General features: G+C 36.0%; 2 protein-coding genes across 4 annotated transcripts in view; both read left to right on the plus strand.

Moving 5' to 3' along the window:
- Positions 1–5,059, plus strand: part of LOC140149093 (protein CEBPZOS-like) — a 61,163-nt gene extending 56,104 nt beyond the window's left edge. Inside the window, exons 2-5 of one of the 3 annotated variants that reach the window (XM_072171261.1) lie at positions 356–440; positions 3,072–3,206; positions 3,529–3,573; positions 3,810–5,058. In XM_072171261.1, the coding sequence (XP_072027362.1) occupies positions 3,095–3,206; positions 3,529–3,573; positions 3,810–3,931 (279 nt within the window). In that variant the 5' untranslated portion in view covers positions 356–440; positions 3,072–3,094 and the 3' untranslated portion in view covers positions 3,932–5,058. Of the gene's footprint in view, positions 1–26; positions 256–355; positions 441–3,071; positions 3,207–3,528; positions 3,574–3,809 lie in introns of those variants that run through there. The other 2 variants (XM_072171277.1, XM_072171269.1) reach the window with 2 other exon arrangements.
- Positions 5,060–9,297: 4,238 nt separating this feature from the next.
- LOC140149114 (NXPE family member 4-like) lies at positions 9,298–15,428 on the plus strand. The gene is made up of 4 exons (XM_072171289.1): positions 9,298–9,464; positions 11,777–12,642; positions 13,255–13,307; positions 14,380–15,428. The coding sequence occupies exons 1-4, from the start codon at positions 9,315–9,317 to the stop codon at positions 15,312–15,314; spliced, it is 2,004 nt and encodes a 667-aa protein (XP_072027390.1). The 5' UTR covers positions 9,298–9,314; the 3' UTR covers positions 15,315–15,428.
- Positions 15,429–20,425: the final 4,997 nt, after the last annotated feature.

Here is a 20,425-nt window from a genome sequence, read left to right on the forward strand (position 1 = left end):
CTCTAGAGTCTATATGTGCCAAATATGCAGCCCGTCGTATCACAATTTCACAAATTCACAACAAAGTTTGAGGTCGGAGTTTGTCTGTCTGTCTGTCTGTCTTTAATTGGAAACTCCCGGAGGAACTCGGCAGGGGCGATTTTCATCGCCATTTCACCAAGCTGACACAGGGTCAATTTCTACAAACTTTTACGTCTATTTGGAAACATCATAGCCTGATGGTCCATTTTTGGACGGTACAATGATTACTCTAGGGTCTGTTGACTTTGAGTAGAAGCAATGGCCGAGATGGGGTTCGATTTCGAACCCACAACCTTACGATCATGAGTCCAATGCTCTATTCCATTGCGCCACACGAGCTAATCAAGTTGCAATTTCCTTTTAAGACATTTGACAGAACGCCTCGAAACCTATGACGTTTCATCTTGTGCATCTTTGAGGTATTTGTAATATTACTAGTATTTTCAACACTGCTAATCAAACTAGTCTGGGCACTTGACGACTGGTGCCCTCAGCCCTGGGCCCTCAGTCGTCAACCGTGTGGATTGACGACTGAGAAAACTCACTGATCTCTATACACTGTGTATAGATCAGTGAGAAAACTACGTGGAAAAAAAGTGACGGATTTTGCAACAGGATTCCTGTGGCATAGAGCATGCGCAGTTGTGTCCAAATTGACCTTTTGACCGAGTTTGTTGTTTTTAGAAGTTCAGAGCGCGATCTTCTCACAGCGGCGCGGTACAGCCCCGCGGTACACGGGCGCCGCTAGTCAGTCGCGCACGGCGCACAACCAAAGTCGCATTGAATATTTTTCAGAAGTCCGTCATGATATGGCCTGTAAGATAATCAGTCGTCACTACGAAGCATACACAGTACATGCGAAGTGTAGACGGCTGATTGGAATTAGTCTAGGGTGTATGCATACATGTTAATTGTTATGTAGACTCTGAGTCTGATTTTCTGAAGGTCAGAGAGTCTTATGTTGTATGAAAAAGTGATATCCAGTGTTTGGAACTGACGATGTGCCAATGAAAAATAAATAAATGGCATTCATTCATTCAATCATCCAGTCGTCATATATTGATATTCATCAATTCATTCGTTCATCATTGACGTTTTGACGTTTTATATTGAAGATATGGATTTTTGTCCCAAAAAGACCTTTTTTTTGTTGGTGTTTTGGGAAAAAAATCCATATCTTCAATACGAAAGGTCAAAATTTTCAATTGATCGTCGGCTTTTCATCCCACCTACATACACTTTAAGTATAAATCATCAGATTTATAAAGTTTACTTCAAGTACTGTTTATAAATTATCAAAAATATCAATTTTTAATGATTTGCCATAAAATGTGTATTACATTGCAATTTCAAAAAATCAAAATTATTTGATATCAGAAGGACATTCTTCAGTATTCAGAATGCAATTCGATATGTCTGATGTGCTCTAATGTCCCACAATAAATACTGTCCAAACGTTCATACCACAGCCCTTAATGCATTGCTTATTTACTAACTTGCAGTTATAAACTGAAAGTAAACAACATTGATTTGGTTAGAGGTTAATCTCGGCATACAGGGTGTCCCAAAATATGTTCAAAATTTTTTACAATTCAACATATTTTGAACTGAAACATTTTACCCCTAACCCATACAAAAAAAGTAAGTCCATATTTAAATTCATCATCAAATTTCCTCTCAGAAAATGTAAACTTTGACTATGATAGGATAAGTAATAAAAAATTTAGAGCAACTTTTAGATTTTGAAGACATCCGCATTGCTTACTACAGTGTTTAATATGAAAACAGGTAGTTTTGTACATGAGTTTGCATTTCATAGACTAAACCAATCATAAAGAGTTCAAAATGATTAAAAACAATAAGCAGAATAAATAATCTTTCAAAAGAGCTCTTAAGGGATCTAAAATGAGCGTTTATTGCGTTTCGACAGTATTTTTTGTAGGACATGAGAACACCTCAGACCTATCGAATTGTATTCTGAATACGAAGCATCTCTTTCTGATATCAAATAATTTTCATTTTTGAAATCACAATATAATACAAATTTTATGACAAATTATAAAAATTTGATATTTTTCAAATTTTGATATATAACAGTCCTCAGTAAATTATAAATCTAATGATATATTCTTAAAGTGTATGTAGCAGGGAGGAAAAGCCGATGGTCAATTGAAAATTTTGACATTTCATATTGAAGATATGGATTTTTTTCCCCAAAAGACCTAATTTTTTTTTTTTTTTTTTATAAAAAAATCCATATCTTCAATATTTGAAAGGTCAACATTTTCAATTGATCGTCGGCTTTTCATCCCACCTACATACACTTTAAGTATAAATCATCAGATTTATAAAGTTTACTTCAAGTACTGTTAAATATCAAAAATATCAATTTTAATGATTTGCCATAAAATGTGTATTAAATTGCGAATTTCAAAAATCAAAATTATTTGATATCAGAATGACATTCTTCGTATTCAGAATGCAATTCGATATGTCTGATGTGCTCTGATGTCCCAAAATAAATACTGTCCAAACGTTCATACCCCAGCCCTTAACCATGTCTGTAGCCCATATGGATGCAAAGATATGATCAGTTGATTCAACGCGCACACAAAATCTTTATTTCCCCATAGACTTTGCACATACCGCCACCGCCTCATCCGCCACCGCCTCATCCACCACCTGACCTCGGTCATTCTGAACTCAAACAACTCTAACTCCACTATCTTAGCTGATAAACAATTCTCCTTTGGAGGTCAGTTAGGGCACACATTTAGCTACAACATGACACCAAACACACTTCAATACCTTTTGTTTAAGCAGAGAGATAACAATTTGAACGAGTCTCCATTTGGAAAAGCGTAACAAAACCATCATTTTTGGGTGGCGAGTTCAAAACGCGTGGCCAGATACAGGCAAAAGTAGGATCACATAAGAAAAAAACTTATAACTTTAAATTATGACATTGTGATTTCAGAAATACTTTGTCATGATTTTATCATGTACTGTATGTAGTCGTATCATGCCAAACAATTTTTTTTCACTTGCAGTCATGTGATCTGCACACTTCAAAATGTCGGGAGCCAGAAAAGCAGTTTGGAAAGGAACTAAGCTCTTCATTTATGCAGAGGTAGCATTGATAGGTGGTTCTTACTTGGTGTGGCGCAGAATGAACAGAAACCAAGGTATAGCTCTTTACTCATTTAATCTATAATCATTGTTTCAAAGTCAAGAAATCTTTTTGTTGTTGTTGCATTTGGATCTAAATGTGTCCCATTGACCACCTACAGAGTGTTAGGTTATTCATGGGAAAGAAGTAAAAAAGGGTCAAACTCAAAGTTATTTACTATTCTGAGCTATTCTGCTTACTTTATATCCCAATTATTATTATTATGGGTAATGAGAAAATGCCGTGTTCCACTAAATCCCCATCTCCATATTGCCAAATGAAATCAATTCATATCAATTCACTTAATTATTCTTGTTTGTATTTCATTTATTTTCCAGAATTCAGAAAGTACATGCATGAAAAATATCCTTATATCCTTGAAGGTGAGTTTGCTGTCTACTGATTTGTTGCTTTGTTATTATAAGTGAGACATGTTTTACACCATTAAATCAAAACCACAACCTTTATAGTCATTATGTGGTATGTGCAATTTATAATCATCCGTATACTGGTATTCATTTCTGTTTTAAGCAACTGACCACTTAAATTCAACATAGTGACAAGTTAAATTAACATTTAATGAATTGAAATAATTTCTATTTGTATATATTTTTTGCATTTTTCTACAAAACAGCAGAATTGGGAGGCATAAAGGATGCCAGAAAGAATGACTATGAAACCTGGGGGATTACTTTAACATCCCATTCAGCACCTAGAACTTCAAGTACACCATCTTCATGATGAAATTTTTTGTGGATATTTGATGTGATATGTTAGCTGACTGTGAAGCATGCATATTATTAACACCCGTCTACTAAATGGTTCTTAGCAGGTGCTAAGTTATGAAAACTTGCAAGATCTGATTTTTTTAAAATCTGGGATACCATCTCCATGACAAAATGCTACTGATGTTTGGAAGATATAAAATTTATATTCTCCATATGTCTATGCCTATAACCTACGAGTCTCTGCAAATCAAGAAAAGTGGTGTGCTTCTTATGTCCAATAGTATGATATCCACTATTAATTATATTATTTCCACTATATGACTGTTTACTATTGATAAAATTGATCTGAAGGAGAGAGTAATGGGAGAGAACATGGACATTTTCCGACTTCATTATTTCTGAAATTTGAGGCTAAAATAAACAAAACTACACAATTTTGGAAAGAAAATAAGTCAATGAATCCTATGGTATTGGTAAGTTCAGATTTTTAAAAATGTTCAACAATCACAAAAATATACTTTTGTGCCCCAAATTGTTTGTGATACAAAAAAAAATCAGTTGCACATTCTAGACTTTCCAATTTACTTTTATAGTAGATGTCTTGAGCCCTGCGAGGTAGGCGAGTGAAATAGGGATTTTGAATTTAAAAAATGGGAGGAAATATTAAAAAGTTGTATTTTATCACTTATTCACTTTTAAGTGAAAGAATACCGTACATCTAAGTATTTATAAATATCAAGAAATCTCAACTTTGGGTGTGGACAAAATGTGTCTACACTACATTACATTACTTTGCACGAAGTTTGCAGTTTAAGGTAACAAGGCTAGTTGTTTTATCTGTCTCACTTTGTAATATAACAATGTAAGTTCCAAGTGTATTTTATTGGAATTATAGATAAAGACAACTTTCAGATCATCCACTTAAAACCAGAACGTGTCAAAATGTTGCACTTTGATACTTTCATATAGAGAGTAGTAATAAGCTTTAAATAACACCACATTGTATTTTTGTACCATATAATTTGCTGATGTTTTGAAATTAATGCCAATAAACCCTGAAAATATTTATTACTGAATTGGAATAAATAAAAGTCTGCACTCTGCAGGCAATGACATGATAATAATCCTGTTTTCTTTGACAATACTTTTGTGTTAAAAAACTATATATAATAGATACCATGACCAAAACTTTTACAGCGTTGCGGCATTCTGTTTCTAGTCTAGATGCAGTAATTGGTGGAAATACATTATTTTGATGAACTTGTTACCTTTAAAAGATGCATGTATAGTCACTTTTGAATCGACAATTAGTCCAGTCATATAAATCTAAGCAAATTTAGTGGTGTCACTCACCACTAATTGCAACAGAATTTTTTTCACTTTTATACATTTTAGAGATATCCCCTGCCCGGGGGGCACTCCAACTTTGGAGGTGATGCGTATGTAGGGCTGTTAAGACCCCCTTTTTCAGCATCGCTGTCACCCAAAGACCCCATATTTTTTACGAACACATGCTCTGTCACCCGAAGACCCCCTATTTTTCCATTTGATCTGTCACCCAAAGACCCTTACAAGTTCAATTTGAACAGCAACTTTCATTTGTCACTGATTTTGCTACTTATTTTGAAAAAACAATGAAATTTTAAGCCGTTTAGAACTAGAAATTCGATTTTCGAGGTTTTTGCGGCGCTGTTTCGGCTCTCACCCAAAGATTCCATTAAAAATGTGTTCTCACCCAATGACCCCATATTTTTTACATTTTGCTCTCACCGAATGCCAAAAATCATGCTCTCACCCAATGACCCCATATTTTTTACATTTTGCTCTCACCGAATGCCCCTTAGTGCGAAAGTGCCAGCCCTACACCTATATCCATTTCTTGAAGTGCCCCCCCGGATCCCCTGAACATCATACCAAAAATATACTAAAATATTCTTGGTGGAAAGGTAGTTTTTGGCAGGAAAAGGTAATACAGGGGTCAAGTTTCAAAATTGCTTTAATATTTTTAAAAACTATACCAAAGCATTCCTCGTGTCTTAAGGATTCAGAAAAAGTATAGTTCGTCATATCTGTGATCTGAGACTATTATACCTGAAATAGTCTCAGCTGTGATGTACCATTCTCAAGTACGTTATAAGTAAAAAGGTCAAAGGTCAAATTTTGGGCTCCACGTGGCGCAACTTCGAAAAAATGCTCCAATCTCCTTAAAAATGGTCTCAATGTGTTTGTCCTTTAAAAACACTCCAAAATAAGAATAGTTTGCCATATCTTGGATGTTTCGTTACCTAGGTAGCAGGGTAAAAGAGGTCATTGCCCATTGAACTCTGTTGACCCCGACCTAGTTTTCGATGTTACACATGTAATTAAACAACCTAAACAGTGCAAATATTCTTTAAATGAATTATGTTTGCAAGCCGAACAATTTGAGACAAATTTGGTTAAAATCAGACAATTTTTATTTTTTTGACCTCTGTTGACCCCAACATTTGACCTTTGACCTTTTCGGTTATAACTCAAAAACCATATATCACAGATATGGCAAACTATATTTTTTCTGAATCCTTATGATAAGAGGAATAATTTGACATAGTTTTTAAAATGATTGGAGCAATTTTGAAATTTGACCCTGTATGACCTTTTCCCGCCAAAAACGACCTTTCCACCAAGTAGATTTTAGTATACTTTTTGTTCAGGGGACATCTATGACATTCATAGCAGTGAAAAAAATTCTGTTGCAATTAGTGGCGAGTCAAAACCCACTTTGACTGGACTAAATGGGCATTTTGAAAATGCTGTAAGCATGCATAAACGATTAATTGAGTAAGGCAAATTAAGCACTGAGCAATAGATCTTTGTTTGAAGCAAATCAGACATGATTTTCATTTTAAATAGGCTACATGCATTTTAAATTTCTTTGTATTGCATTGTTTTTACTAATTATCAATGCAGGTAATCAGCTACAATGACTTGAGTGCTCATTACTTATTTTTGCAATATTTTCTTCTAAAAATGCATAAATGTTCATATTTTTATTTCACAGAATATTGGTTTAAGGGATGGGGTATGAATGTTTGGACAGTATTTATTGTGGGACATTAGAGCACATCGGACATATCGAATTGCATTCGGAATGCGAAGAATGTCTTTCTGATATCAAATAATTTTGATTTTTTGAAATTCGCAATGTAATACACATTTTATGGCAAATGATTAAAAAGTTGATATTTTTAATATTTAACAGTACTCGAAGTAAACTTTATACTTAAAGTGTATGTTGGTGGGATGAAAAGCCGACGATCAATTGAACATTTTGACCTTTCGTATTGAAGATAATTATGGATTTTTTCCCCAAAACACAAAAAAAAATAGTCTTTTTGGGAAAAAATCCATATCTTCAAAATGAAAGGTCAAAGTTTCAATTGATCGTCGGCTTTTCCTCCCAGCTACATACACTTTAAGAATATATCTTTAGATTTATAAAATTTACTTCGATCGATGACTGTTATATATATCAAATATGTAAAAAATATCAAATTTTAATAATTTGTCATAAAATTTGCATTATATCGTGAATTTCAAAAAATTAAAATTACTTGATATCAGAAGGACATTCTTCGTATTCAGCATGCAATTCGATATGTCTTATGTGCCCTCATGTCCCACAAAAAAATAATGTCAAAACACTCATTCCAGATCTCTTTACTTGGTCAAAGTGAAAGTGGTCCAGTGTTCTAATGCATTCTAGATAAATCTGGAAATCTGGACCCCGGGGGCTGAAGTCTGAACGAAAAATGTTGAAAGGTGTGACATCAGCGCGGCAGCGCCGCAGACGCGCTTGCGCGACAGGGGGGTGTCTGAGGGGGGATGTGCCCCCTCATAATTAGAAAATTTTTGAAAGTGAAAGCCCCAATGGAGCCATTTGGTGCAACATTTTTACACATTTGTAGGTTATTGTACCAGAATTCCAACTGAGCCGCAAATTTTAGTTTAATATGAACACACGTGCTCAATAACTCGCAAGTCGTAATCAAAGCCTCAATGAAGGCGTTTATGGTCAAAGGACCACTGCACACTCCACACTCAGGGGGGTGTCTGAGGGGGATGTGCCCCCCCCCCCCTCATATATTTTACCAGAATTCCAACTGAGCCGCAAATTTTAGTTTAATATGAACGCACATGCTCAATAACTCGCAAGTACGTCGCAATCAAAGCCTCAATGAAGGCATTAATGGTCAAAGGACCACTGCACACTCCACACTCAGGGGGGTGTTTGAGGGGGGATGTGCCCCCTCCGAATTAGAAAATTTTTGAAAGTAAAAGCCCCAATGGAGCAATTTGTGAGTTATTTGGATATTTTAACAGTTTTCCAACTGAGCCGCGAATTTTAGTTTTATAAGAACACGCATGCTCAATAACTTGCAATCAAAGCCTCAGTGAAGGCATTTGGTGCAACATTTTTACATTTAATATTATTGGTTATTTTGGAACATAGCCCTTTTATATGCATCTATTTATAGGAATTTGGACCGAGAATTTGACCGAAAAAGTGGCTATAAAATGCGTTCTAATTCCATTCAAAATTTGTGCAATAGGCCTATGGATCCACTTTTGGCGCTTTTTTTTCTCCCCTTTTGATTTTAGGAGGTAGGCCTACTGAAAAAAGTAGAAATTTTCGCGAATTTCACGACTGGACATAAAATCGCGAAAATAAAAACTCGCGAAAATAACCTTTTGCATTAGGTTTCTATTGTATCAATATCAAAACCGCGAAATTTAATTCTCGCGCAATTGACAAACTCTTCAAAATCTCGAAAATATCTTCTCGCGCAATTGACTTTTACAGTATACGTCCCCTGCCCCCACTGGCTATGCCACTCTCACTCGCTCTCCCTCCCTTTCTCTCTCTTTTTTTCTTTTTTTCTCTCTTTCTCCCTCTTTTTTTTTTTAAGACTCGGGGCCAAAGCCTCCCTGGACACGCGCCTGTTGTGCAGCGACAAAAAAAGGATGGCTTTATAATAAAGTTTATTCAAATGAGACCCTATCGGGTTTGGTGTATATGCAAATACAACACTGTTTTTTTCTATATTTAGACGTTCAGAATCTGCTCTTTTCAATGGTAATTTCATTTGTAACAGCGGATTCCTTCTATAGATTTCGTACAAAAGAGCCAAACATGAATGTACCTTCTTTTAGCTTCTTTTTGAATCAGCTTGTAGCTTTTGCGGCTTGCCGATTCAACCTGTCCAAATGAATGCATCCGCTGATAACTGCATGCTGATCAGCTGATATCCCATATGTCTTGAAGGCCTACGTCATAACATATCCGCTCGTCAGTCAAGTCATGTGCGATGACTAAGAGCCCTACTAAGCATGCTAAGTATAGGCCAGTGAAGCAAATGGATTCAGTTTTGGTCAAAAAATTGGATGTAAATATGTTACATGATCATCCTTCGAAGAAAGTATGGATCAGAAAACGAACGATTATTACATCTACTATAATTATTTGTCTTATTATTTGCCTGTTTGGATTCATGGTTAACTTAAAGGTAAGAGTTTTCAAAACTGTAAATAAACGTTCAACACAATTATTTCTAATGGTCTTTGTAATTAGGCTCATGTGATTGCCTTCTAATTAGAAGTGCCGGTCAATCCGGGGGTCAATCACACACACGAGCGCAAGTTTCAGATCAAATCGTGGCTTAGGCCTATATCCAATATAGACCGTGCTAGACGGCTATGGCAAGTCATTGCACAATAGAACAGAAAACCTTGGTTTTTCGGCGAAAAACAAGGTTTCTCGTTCGAGAAACCGCTATCAAAACTATGACAATCGAATTCGAAAAATCTGGTTTTTCGACTGAAAACCCAAATTTATCAGTGAAAAGCCAAGTTTATCGGCAAAAACCCGGTTTTTCGGCCGATAAACCAACTTGGTTTTTCACCGGGGTTTTTCAAAAACTATGACAATCGAATTCGAAAAAAAGAAGAAACAATGAGCTACTATATATATATGGCAATCGAATTGAAAAGCCAAGTTTATCGGCGAAAGGTTTAGTCTGGTTTTTCATATGACAATCGACAGGTTTATCAAAAACACCATAACAATCGACATGATCGAATTCGAAAAACCTGGTTTTTCAATTGAAAACAGGTTTATCAAAAAAATCGAATTGAAAAACCAAGTTTATCGGCGAAAACCCAGGTATCAAAAACTAATGACAATCAAATTCGAAAAACCTGTTTTTTCGATTGAAAACCAGGTTTATCAAATTCAAAAACCAAGTAGGCCTATATCGATTCGATTGTCATGGTTTTTGATTAACCTGGTTTAGGCCTATCAGCCGAAAAACCAAGTTTATCAAAAGAACTCTGACAATCGAATTGATAAACCCATGGTCTTTCGACTTGAAACACCTGGTTTTTCTGTTCTATTGTGCAATATAGGCCTACTTGCCATAGACGGTTAATTGTAACAATTAATTGACGGGTCTTCTTTTGACATACAATCAGAGAAGCCCATGAATCACACCCCGAAATCATATGCCTAAAAACTAAATACGGTTTCATCATGTTCATGAAACACCCCCGGGAAACACCAAAGTTGGTGCATGTCCTTATCCACCTGGCTGTCTCAACCGGGTCTCAACTTGCCCGGATATTGAAATGAAGCCATTTGAAAACATCCGGTCAAGTTAACTCTATTAAGCAGGGTTGTTTGATCATTAATAGCTATTAATTAGGTAAAACTGTTGGCAACCCTGTCGCAAAATATGTTTAATTTTTTTCATTTGGTCTTCATAAACTGAATGAATAGCCATAATAGCTGTATCGCGCAGGGGGGATGTCTGAGGTGGGATGTGCAAGTGAGAAACTGAAGGCTAAATTGAAGCCACTTGGGACCATTTTGGCTCTATCATTGTATACCATTTTAGTTTGAAAAATCAGAATTGGATTAAACGAAGCCCCAAATTGAAGCAATTCGTAAACAAGTTTTCACTATTATTGCTTTAAACATATACAGTCAGCGGCGTAGCTGCCGGGGGGGGGGGGGGAAAAAAGAGAGAGGGAGAGGAGGGGGAGAGAGATGTTGGAATCCATACGATATGCAATACCATACGATTATTATCAATAAGCCTGGCAAAATTGTCTATTTGGGCCCCCCAGTTTGCCCCCCCCTCTGAAAAAAAAAAATTCCAGCTACACCGCTGTATATAGTGTTGGGTGGAAAATGGGGGTTTGTTTATCCATACACAGGGGCTTAGGTAAGGTTTGGCAAAATGAAGGTCCAATCACAGATATTGGTCCAATTTAAGCCATTTGGTGCATCATTTTAACCATTTCCAGGGTCTATGTTTTAACACTCAGTTCTTTCAGCATGTTCAGGGTCTCATAGAGATATGATTATTTATGTTCATGGCATGTGACACACGTCACATTATGTTTTGGATTTAGAGTTGGAGGCCAGCCCCCCCGGTCCAAAAAGTGCCCCTCCGCCCCCCCCCCCCCCACCCCCAACGTGTAAGGGAGCTGATGGAAAGATTCTAGAGGAACATTATTAAATATATATTATCTCAATTGTGAAACGAAATTAGCAGATATATGTGTTGCGTGTCTTTGATTCGCTTGCATGTTGTAAAGACCAGTTTTTCAGTTTAAAAATGCGACCTTCTCCGGATAGCCTAACTTTGGTTAGAAGTCGCAAGAGATGTCAAAATGCGGAAGATAAAATATGGCAACTACATGTAGGCCTATTAAAAACATACATTTCATACCCAAATATACAGCTGATACATTTCAGTATAAAATGGTCAAAACTGGTAATAACAATATAATTATATTTCGATTTTGTTCTCTTTAGAGAGAAGAGACGATACTCGCCATAAACAACCTCCAAGAACCACTCAAACCAAATGGTATGCTGCAATCCAATTCAATCCAGGCAGATTCAAGGACTCAATACTTATCAAGTTCATCTTCAGACACTCACCAAGAAGATCACTTACTACCATTGCTACCTGGACAAAGAACCAGACCTCCAAATTTCGATGGAGTAATATCAGATGATTCCCTCGTGGATTCCCTTCAAATGTTTGCAAATCGCGCGCCATTTGTTCATCATTCCATAGACGCTGTGACATCATTTGACGTCACATGTGCTGCCACAACTGTTGTAAAACTTGCATCTCCTGCAGACTATGAAGCCATTCATGTTGGCGATACTTTACATTATATAATCGAGGCCAAAGATTCGTATGGTAGACCTAGAACAATTGGTGGCGACTTTTGGTTAGGCGCTTTGAAGAGTCCTCATCTAATAGCAGGAACTGCAGCAAAGATCATCGATCATGATAACGGAACATACAGCATGTATTTGACTGCTGGCTGGAAAGGGGACGCCATGTTAGAACTAACTCTAGCACATCCTAGCGAAGGTGTCCATTGGTTAAAAACAACATATAAATATGGTGACCATTTACCAATTTGGGACGGTGAATTCCAACTCGGCAATGCCAAAGAAACTTCTAAATGTTATTTAATGTATGACTCTACATGGAATAACATGTGTGAATACCAACCAAAGAAAGCTTTGAAACACACCAAATTCGTTTGTGATAAACCTTTTACTCTTCCTTGTGAGAGCTTAGCAGGGATCCGAGGAGCCTCCAATTTTCCTGGAGAATTTAGCAGATTATTACCAACAGAAAAAAGAGTACTTTTTTCAGGGTAAATATCGTCTTTTTCTCTTTTTAAAAGCATAGGCCTACAATAAAATCAATACTTAAGGAATAGTATATAGCAACGTTTATCTCCCTTCTTTCCAGGCCTTCTCCTCGTGAAATGCATATCCTGTACAAAATCTGCAATTATCTCATTTAGGCCTACTTGAATTTTAAAAGTCTATTATCTTATTGCTTTGTTATTGTTCAAGATAATTAGGCCTATGAATCAAATTTTCTGAACCCGGACGCATGCATGCTCCCATTCCGTTCCGAAGCAGTTCCTATGTTATAAGACACTGCTAGTCTACTGCTTTCGAAAGACTCAGAGATGAGATGAGAATCAGTTCAACAAAAACGTTTACATATTTATTAACATTATTCATTGGAGATGATATGGGAGGACTGAAATAAAATAAAATGCGGAAATGCGAACTCTCAAAAACCCTGAAAAATTAAGTGGTGTCTCTGTGAGAATAGTTGGGAATCATAATGTCCACATTTTTCAGACAAATAAACATGATGATGGTTTGTCTTTAACAGTAAATATAACAATACAATATAATTATTAAAATTTGAAATAGGTTTAATCGTGTAAAATTATTTCTTGTTCATTCAGGGAACACCTTTACAAGAACGTAGCTATACCTCATGGATTCATTAATATCAAAGGTGAGTCACAATGGCATTATTATTTGATGTTTAACGTATCTATATCAAAATAAGATTAAACGAAATATATTATTGCAAAATATAATTTCCAATTAAAGGTCCATCATACAGGGTGTCCCTGAAAGAGCTGTATCGTCGGAAACTGATTTGTTGGTTAAACCAAACATAACTAAATATAACCAATGTGGTTGAGGCATATATTAGCTATCACATTATACCTTTTGAATTTTGATAATTGACCACTCCGTTTTTGAAATACAAGAATTTTGCGAAACTACCTCATTTTCGTGTTAAAAACAAAACCAACACTACAACAATATTTTTAAAATGTTGTCAAAATGTTATTGGAAAACTTTTTTGGCAAACATTAAAAGAAATTGTCAACACTGGATAACAAATATGTTAGAATGTTTTACGCGGGGTTTTACTCACGTTTTCAAAAAATATTGTCCGTGTTAGTAAACGTTTTATATTATCACTGTTTATATAACCCACCATAAACGACTTCTGTAAACCTTTTGTTTGCTGGGTAGTGTCTCTTCAATTATTCTTGGGTTATTTTTTGACGAGACAGTGTGGCCTATATAGGGATCCATATAAGGATCCATACTTTTACCGCTTTTAACGTTGTAGTATGCCTACCACAATTTACACAGCACGCCAACGTGATTTGAGCTTTAAAAATAGAATTGCTTTTCTCGCGTAGCGCGTAAATTAAATAGTTACCCATGTCTAAGGATTTCTTGTGAAAAATATCCCCATTCGAGCAGGACATCCCTGTATGCTATCTGCGAGTACCCCCTCCCCTCGGTGTTGCGAAGTCATTATCCATCATATACTTGATATTTCAAATAAGATGCCACCACTTTTGCTAAAATGAACCTCAATCATTTAATAACAGCAAGCGAGCCAAAACATCCGAGACAATTTTGCCCAACACTATAATTTAATAAAATAAACCAAATTTAACTTATAGGCCATATATATCAAAATGATTTGATCCTGCATGTCATCTGATTGTGTAGACCTACACAACTATTAATACTTATTTTAATGTTATTATTTCATTCAGAGCGTACAGATAACCAATTCACCATTCCAAAAGACACCTTGCAACTGCCACTATGCGGTCCAGATCTGCCTTCACCTCTCTCAGACGGCTACTGGTACAACGGTCAATGGAACTCACTTGTCTGTGACACAAAACAAACTTATAACAAAGCATCAGCTATACAATGTCTCGAACATACTAATGTGGTCTTCACAGGAGATTCTACAACTAGACAATGGTTTGCTTCATTAGCTAAACTTCTTGATGTTGGTCATCCTGAAGATCACGACAGATCTTTCTTTCTGGAGAGAACTCTTGCCGCACCTGACATTAATATATCTTTTGTATTCCATCCATTATCAACTCATCCTAAGCCAATCTTTGTGAACATGTCACAAGTACGTTTTGAAGTAGATATAATATTAGATTCACCACGTTACACCTGTAATAATGTAATAGTGGTCAGCCCTTGGGCCCATTTTATAATGTGGCCATGGGATGCTTACGTGGAGTGGCTTACTCATATACGAGATGCTATGATAGAAGTCAAAAGACAATGTCCAGAATTGAAAGTCGTTATAAAAAGTCCACATGCAGTGAATAAACAGACAACAATGAAAGGTAGAGATTTTATGTTCAAAGAAATGATGCATGCTATGAGAGAGGTATTTCAAGGAAGTGGAGTGATGTTCATTGATATATGGGACATGGATTATGCCTATCCTGCACCGATGGAACTGCATATGCCAGATGAAGTTATCAATCAGGAAATAGCATTATTTTTATCTTATCTTTGTCCTGAAAACATGCAACTGAGTCTGATCCCAACTTCTGAAAACATACATCTACCCCCAACTTCTGAAAACATACATCTACCCCCAACTTCTGAAAACACACAACAACCCGAAACTTCTGAAGAACAAATGCAGTTGTTCAAGAATGTCAAAGTTGAATGATGATCTATATTATTCAAGCCTTGAAATAAGTGGGCACGGGGAGCAAATTTACCCTCGTAAAGCCATCAATTGCTCCTGGTCCTTGTAAAATTCACATGAACCAGGAGCAATTTTTTTTAAATAAATTGCACCTGGTTACAGTTCTGCACTTTATGCAGTCGTGCTGCCAGTATGCTGTATTGTATGCAGAAAAGGATTTAATATTGAAAATTGCTCCTGTTTCTTCAGAAATTGCTCCTGGTTCTTGTAAAATCCCAGTGAACCAGGAGCAATGTTCAAAACAAATTGCTCCTGGTTCCAGTCTGCTTATTTCAAGGCTTGATATTATTATTTCACAGAGAGTAAATGAAAGTATGCGAACTTGCAATATCTTGGTACCAGTACTACTCGCATTATCCTGATCTATATACTTATATGGCTTCTGGCTCATATATGGCTACTGGTTCAAGGGTCAATGGAACTAATTGTCTGTGGCACAACACCTATATGACAAAGCATCAGCTATACTATGTCTCAAACATATTAATATAGTCTTCACAAGTTCACAGAAGATTCCACAACTAGACAGCGGTGGTCTTCACAGCTCAACGTCTTGATGTTGGTCGTCTGACTCCTGAGGATCACAAAAGATTTTTTTTTCTGGAAAGAACTCATCTTGCTGCACCTGACATTAATATATCTTTTGTATGTCATCCATATCAACTCATTATTATTTCATCAAGTGTACATGCAAGTTTGAAAACGTGCAATACCTCAGTTGGTACAAGTACTACTTGCAGTAGCTTTGTGACAGATTACTCAATAAAATATCTGCAACTGTGTGCACGACCAGAAATTATGTGAATCCAGCATGTACTTGTATCATTTCCAATGACTTAGCTCAATCACTTCCATTCAATGATCAATGCTAGTCAAATTTGACCTTCTGTAGTAGGGAACTGTATTTTGTACATACACATGTCATTCTATGAGGTTTAACTAGATGATCATGACTGTGCATCAGTTGAATGAGGGTTGTGTGAAAACCTGAACATTTTGCTTTTGAAACCGAGGAATATCCTGAGCAGCCCAAAGGAGATTTCGAAGTCCAAACAAAATGTTCAGGGTTTTCATAATACCCAAAAAGTAACTGATGCCAATTTGTTAACCTCATTCATAAGCATCACCTGTCAATTCCTTTGATTCTGTCTGTATAATATCATATTTTTGAAACAAAATACAATTTTTAACTTTATCTTTCAATTTCCCTTTAAAAAATCGAATAGCCAACCTGCTTGCAATCAATTACAAACTTAAAGCACTTCATCATGCAATGTAGAAATACAGTAGTAAGTTGTTTATTAGTAACCACACATCACATTGGTATTTATGCTAATAAATTAGTATAGGTATATGTACAATGTATATTGCTGATCGAGATCGATGGGCAAACGTGATTCATGCTGGAAATGAAAAGGGCTCAAAAGCTGTCAAATTCGTCACCCGGTATCGCAAATTTGAGCCCAGCATGCATCACTTATTCACTTTTGCCTATCGATTGCTATCAGCAATATCCCTTATGATTGGATATTCACAAGGTTATGAATGAATAAGATACTGTGCCCTGAAAGATGGGCATGTAAAGATTGTACAATGTAGTCATTGTAGTGTTGCAGACAGACACATAGAATAACATTAGTACAAAATTGCTTCTTTTTGTAAATTTGATTACTTTATTACATAATTAATAATAGTTATTATCATTGTGCTTTCTTAAAAACTCATTTAAATACAATATCATATTCAGATTACTACAAAAAATTTAGTACTATTTGTTAAACTTACAGATGTAAAAGAGTGGCAGGCATAAACACTGTTAGAGTACATGTTTAATTTTAATATAAGTCTTCAACAAAACCTGTTTTCAGCTACCTGTCCTAGGTAGGTACATATTGCTGTCCCAAGCTCCTTTTTCAGAATACTAATTAATTTTGATTACCCATTTGGCAAAACAAATACACCAATAAATTTGGATGTCTTAAAAACTGGACATTCTCAGGTTCTTCATTATGGATGCTTCAACCCCAGGCCCTCAATAGAATTCCTGTTATGTCACACAAATCACAATGGAACTCCTGAACAAAGCATTTTATTATGCACTCCAAGTGTTTACTGTAGCTCACCTTTTACACATCAGAAACACACTTTTCTTATTCGTAATTAGTCTTGATCACCTTTGCATCACAAAACTCGCTGACTATGTCATTTTTTAGTGAATGCACAAAAATAACAAATGACAGCGCGAAGCTTTCACATTACAGCAGTTTGTGCATGTAGTTCTATATATGTAGATCGAAGTATATTCGAAACAAGCACACACTGAAAATTGAAGTCTGCCAGGTGTATGGCAAAACATTTTATGTGTTAATTCTTTTCATATGGGTGACACAAAGAACTGACAAAATTATGAATTTTCATAGATCAGGGGCAGGGGTCCATTTCACTAAACTTTATGAAACTTCGTAAGTCTCAAAATCATTCGTATTAAGTTCCATTTCACTAAACTTACTAACGAACAGTACCCTTTGTAAGTAATATGGATTTATTACAGGGACCCTTCATAAACTTATGTGAAGTTATGTCTAGTATTGGGTATTCGTAACTTTACGAATGGTTACTTGACTTATGAATGGTTAAAAGTTTAGTGAAATTGACCCCTGGACCTCATGTGTTTTTAAGAAATGGGAAAACTGCCCTATAACTCAATATTTAATATAATTAGAATTCAATGTAGTATTGTGGCACCACTTTGTTAGGCAAATGCAATTCAAAGAAAAAACAAGTGAACATTACCGAAAAAGTACTGTTATTAAGTTAATTGAGTACAGTATGTAAATCTATTCAATATACACATCACACACATAGAAACAAGCAAATAACATAGTTTTCTTTTAGGTCAGTTGGTGTGCCAATATGTAGTTGCTCTAAATCTTCCCCATGACCTGTAGATGTCTGGACATTATAATTTACAGGTATTCAGACGGCATGTCTTTATCATACACCAAAAAGAGTATATAATAAATACATTTAAAATGTATACAATAAATACATAATATATTATTTAAAGTAAACCAATAAAATGTTCCCTTAAAAGATATTATTGGACTTTTACTAGTACCTTTTTTATAGGACAATGCACGTACTACGTACAATGTACATGTAGTACATGCTGCAAGTCTCAATTACATTGGACATCACACATGGTTCCCAACTTCCCAAGATTACATAAGGTTGAAAGGATCACATTGCTAACAAAATGAGAAGCAGAGGACTTCTTTTAGCCAAATTCATGTGGATATATACCTCAATCAAGCTCAATAGAAGTAACAAATGACTCCTTCTTACAAGATATTAGAGAGATTACGATTTCCAAGTTTACGTAGCATAGAGCGTACATGGAATCTATTCAAATCCCGTCACAGGAGAGTGATTTTGAATAGATTCCACATACGTTTGATACATACGTTTGGAAATTGCAACCTCTCTACTATCACACAATTTACATTCGATTTTGATGACCAGGGTTATTATTTATTAAAAATATGTACAATTTAAATATAACTCTTAGTTAGTTGCAAGTGTTTTAAAATGTTATTGTTTACTACATGATCTCAATAAACATGTCAGTTTTATTTAATTACAGTTTGCATTATGCACAAATGATGGCTATAGATATAATAAAAGTGCAGTAATTAACAGAAAAGTTAAGTTAAATAACTTAGCTTTTATTATATCCATATCATTAGGGAACAAACCAAAAGATCGATGACGTCCTATAAACGAAACTAGTTTTGTTTAGGGGGGAGGGGTTAAAAATACTCGATTACGTTTGTACAAAAACTTGTCTGAAGAATGTGTCATTGTTGTTATTATGTCAAAATTTTCAACATTTCATTATTACGTTTCTGGCAGGGAGGGAGGGGTTCTGCTGAGAAACGAAACTAGTTATGTTTATAGGACGTCATCAATCTTTTGGTTTGTTCCCTTACACTAGCAGTTTTGAAATAAAGAAAATCAAGCTGTACCACAATGATTTGAACCCATTATTTTTCATGTTTATTGAAAGCCTGCGTCTTCCAAATGCAACATAATATTATTATGTTCAGGCTTCGAAATTCAGATGCCACTGCCTCTGTTGCCCTTAACCTTGATGCCACTTAATTTCACAGCATTCTTCAATCAATCTTTCTTTATTCAAAAATAGTGCTTTCAGAAATTTGAATTTCGAGGCCTGATTAAGTTTGTTGCATATCAGTGCCGGGGCACTGCTAAGTCAAAGTCGTCTCTGGTATCAAAGACGGGTCAGTTATTTCACATACGGGGGTCTGTGATATCACATACATCGTGCTTTTTTTTACAGTTTGGGGCTAGATGCAGCATATCGGAAAGAAGGTGACTGTATCGGAATATGCTTTCCTATGTTTAGCAAATATCTGCCTGTGCAAACATCATATCTATCTGTGCAAATCTGACAAATGGTCCCAGAAAACACTTAGATTGGCAAAATCGAGCCATATCCAACGTTTTGAAGTAACAAAAAATTCCAAGTCCTGGGGGGAGTGGATATTTTGGCAAGGCAAAAAAAGGAGGGAACAATGAATTTTTGGCCAGTCAACGAGGGGGAGGGAGCGATTTTTGGCACGCATTGTATGCAACTTTTCAAAAATATATTCAAAAATGACTTGAAAAATGGTAGGCCCCTACGGAAACGTTCAGGCCTAACCTCATGGCCTGACTCTTGCACACGTGCATGGGATGAATTTGGAGAAATATGGACACTTGTATTTTATTGATAGGGGTAGGGTTATGTTATGATTAGGTGGCTCAAAATAGATCAACAAATTACGGTAAACCAGGCGCGTGCCCACTGCCCAGGGAGTGGGGCTTTGGGGCCTGCATGCTGCAGCCCCGGGTCTTTAAAAAAATGAGGGAGACAAAGAGAGAAGGGAGAGGGAGGGAGAGGAAGGGGAGTGATAGAGCAGTGGCATAGCCAGGCCCGTTTTTTTTGGGGGTGCTGATTTTGAAAAAGTTTTTCTTTTTTTTTCCAGGGGGCGATTTTGTAAAAAGTGGAC

The sequence above is a fragment of the Amphiura filiformis genome, chromosome 1 (assembly GCF_039555335.1).
Source record: "Amphiura filiformis chromosome 1, Afil_fr2py, whole genome shotgun sequence".
NCBI lineage: Eukaryota > Metazoa > Echinodermata > Ophiuroidea > Amphilepidida > Amphiuridae > Amphiura > Amphiura filiformis.

Coding starts and splice junctions, on each gene's coding strand:
- LOC140149114 (XM_072171289.1), top strand. CDS start 9,315: ATGGATTCAGTTTTGGTCAAAAAATTGGATGTAAATATGTTACATGAT. Junction 12,643..13,254: donor AAAAGAGTACTTTTTTCAGG/GTAAATATCGTC, acceptor TTGTTCATTCAG/GGAACACCTTTACAAGAACG. Junction 13,308..14,379: donor TGGATTCATTAATATCAAAG/GTGAGTCACAAT, acceptor TATTTCATTCAG/AGCGTACAGATAACCAATTC.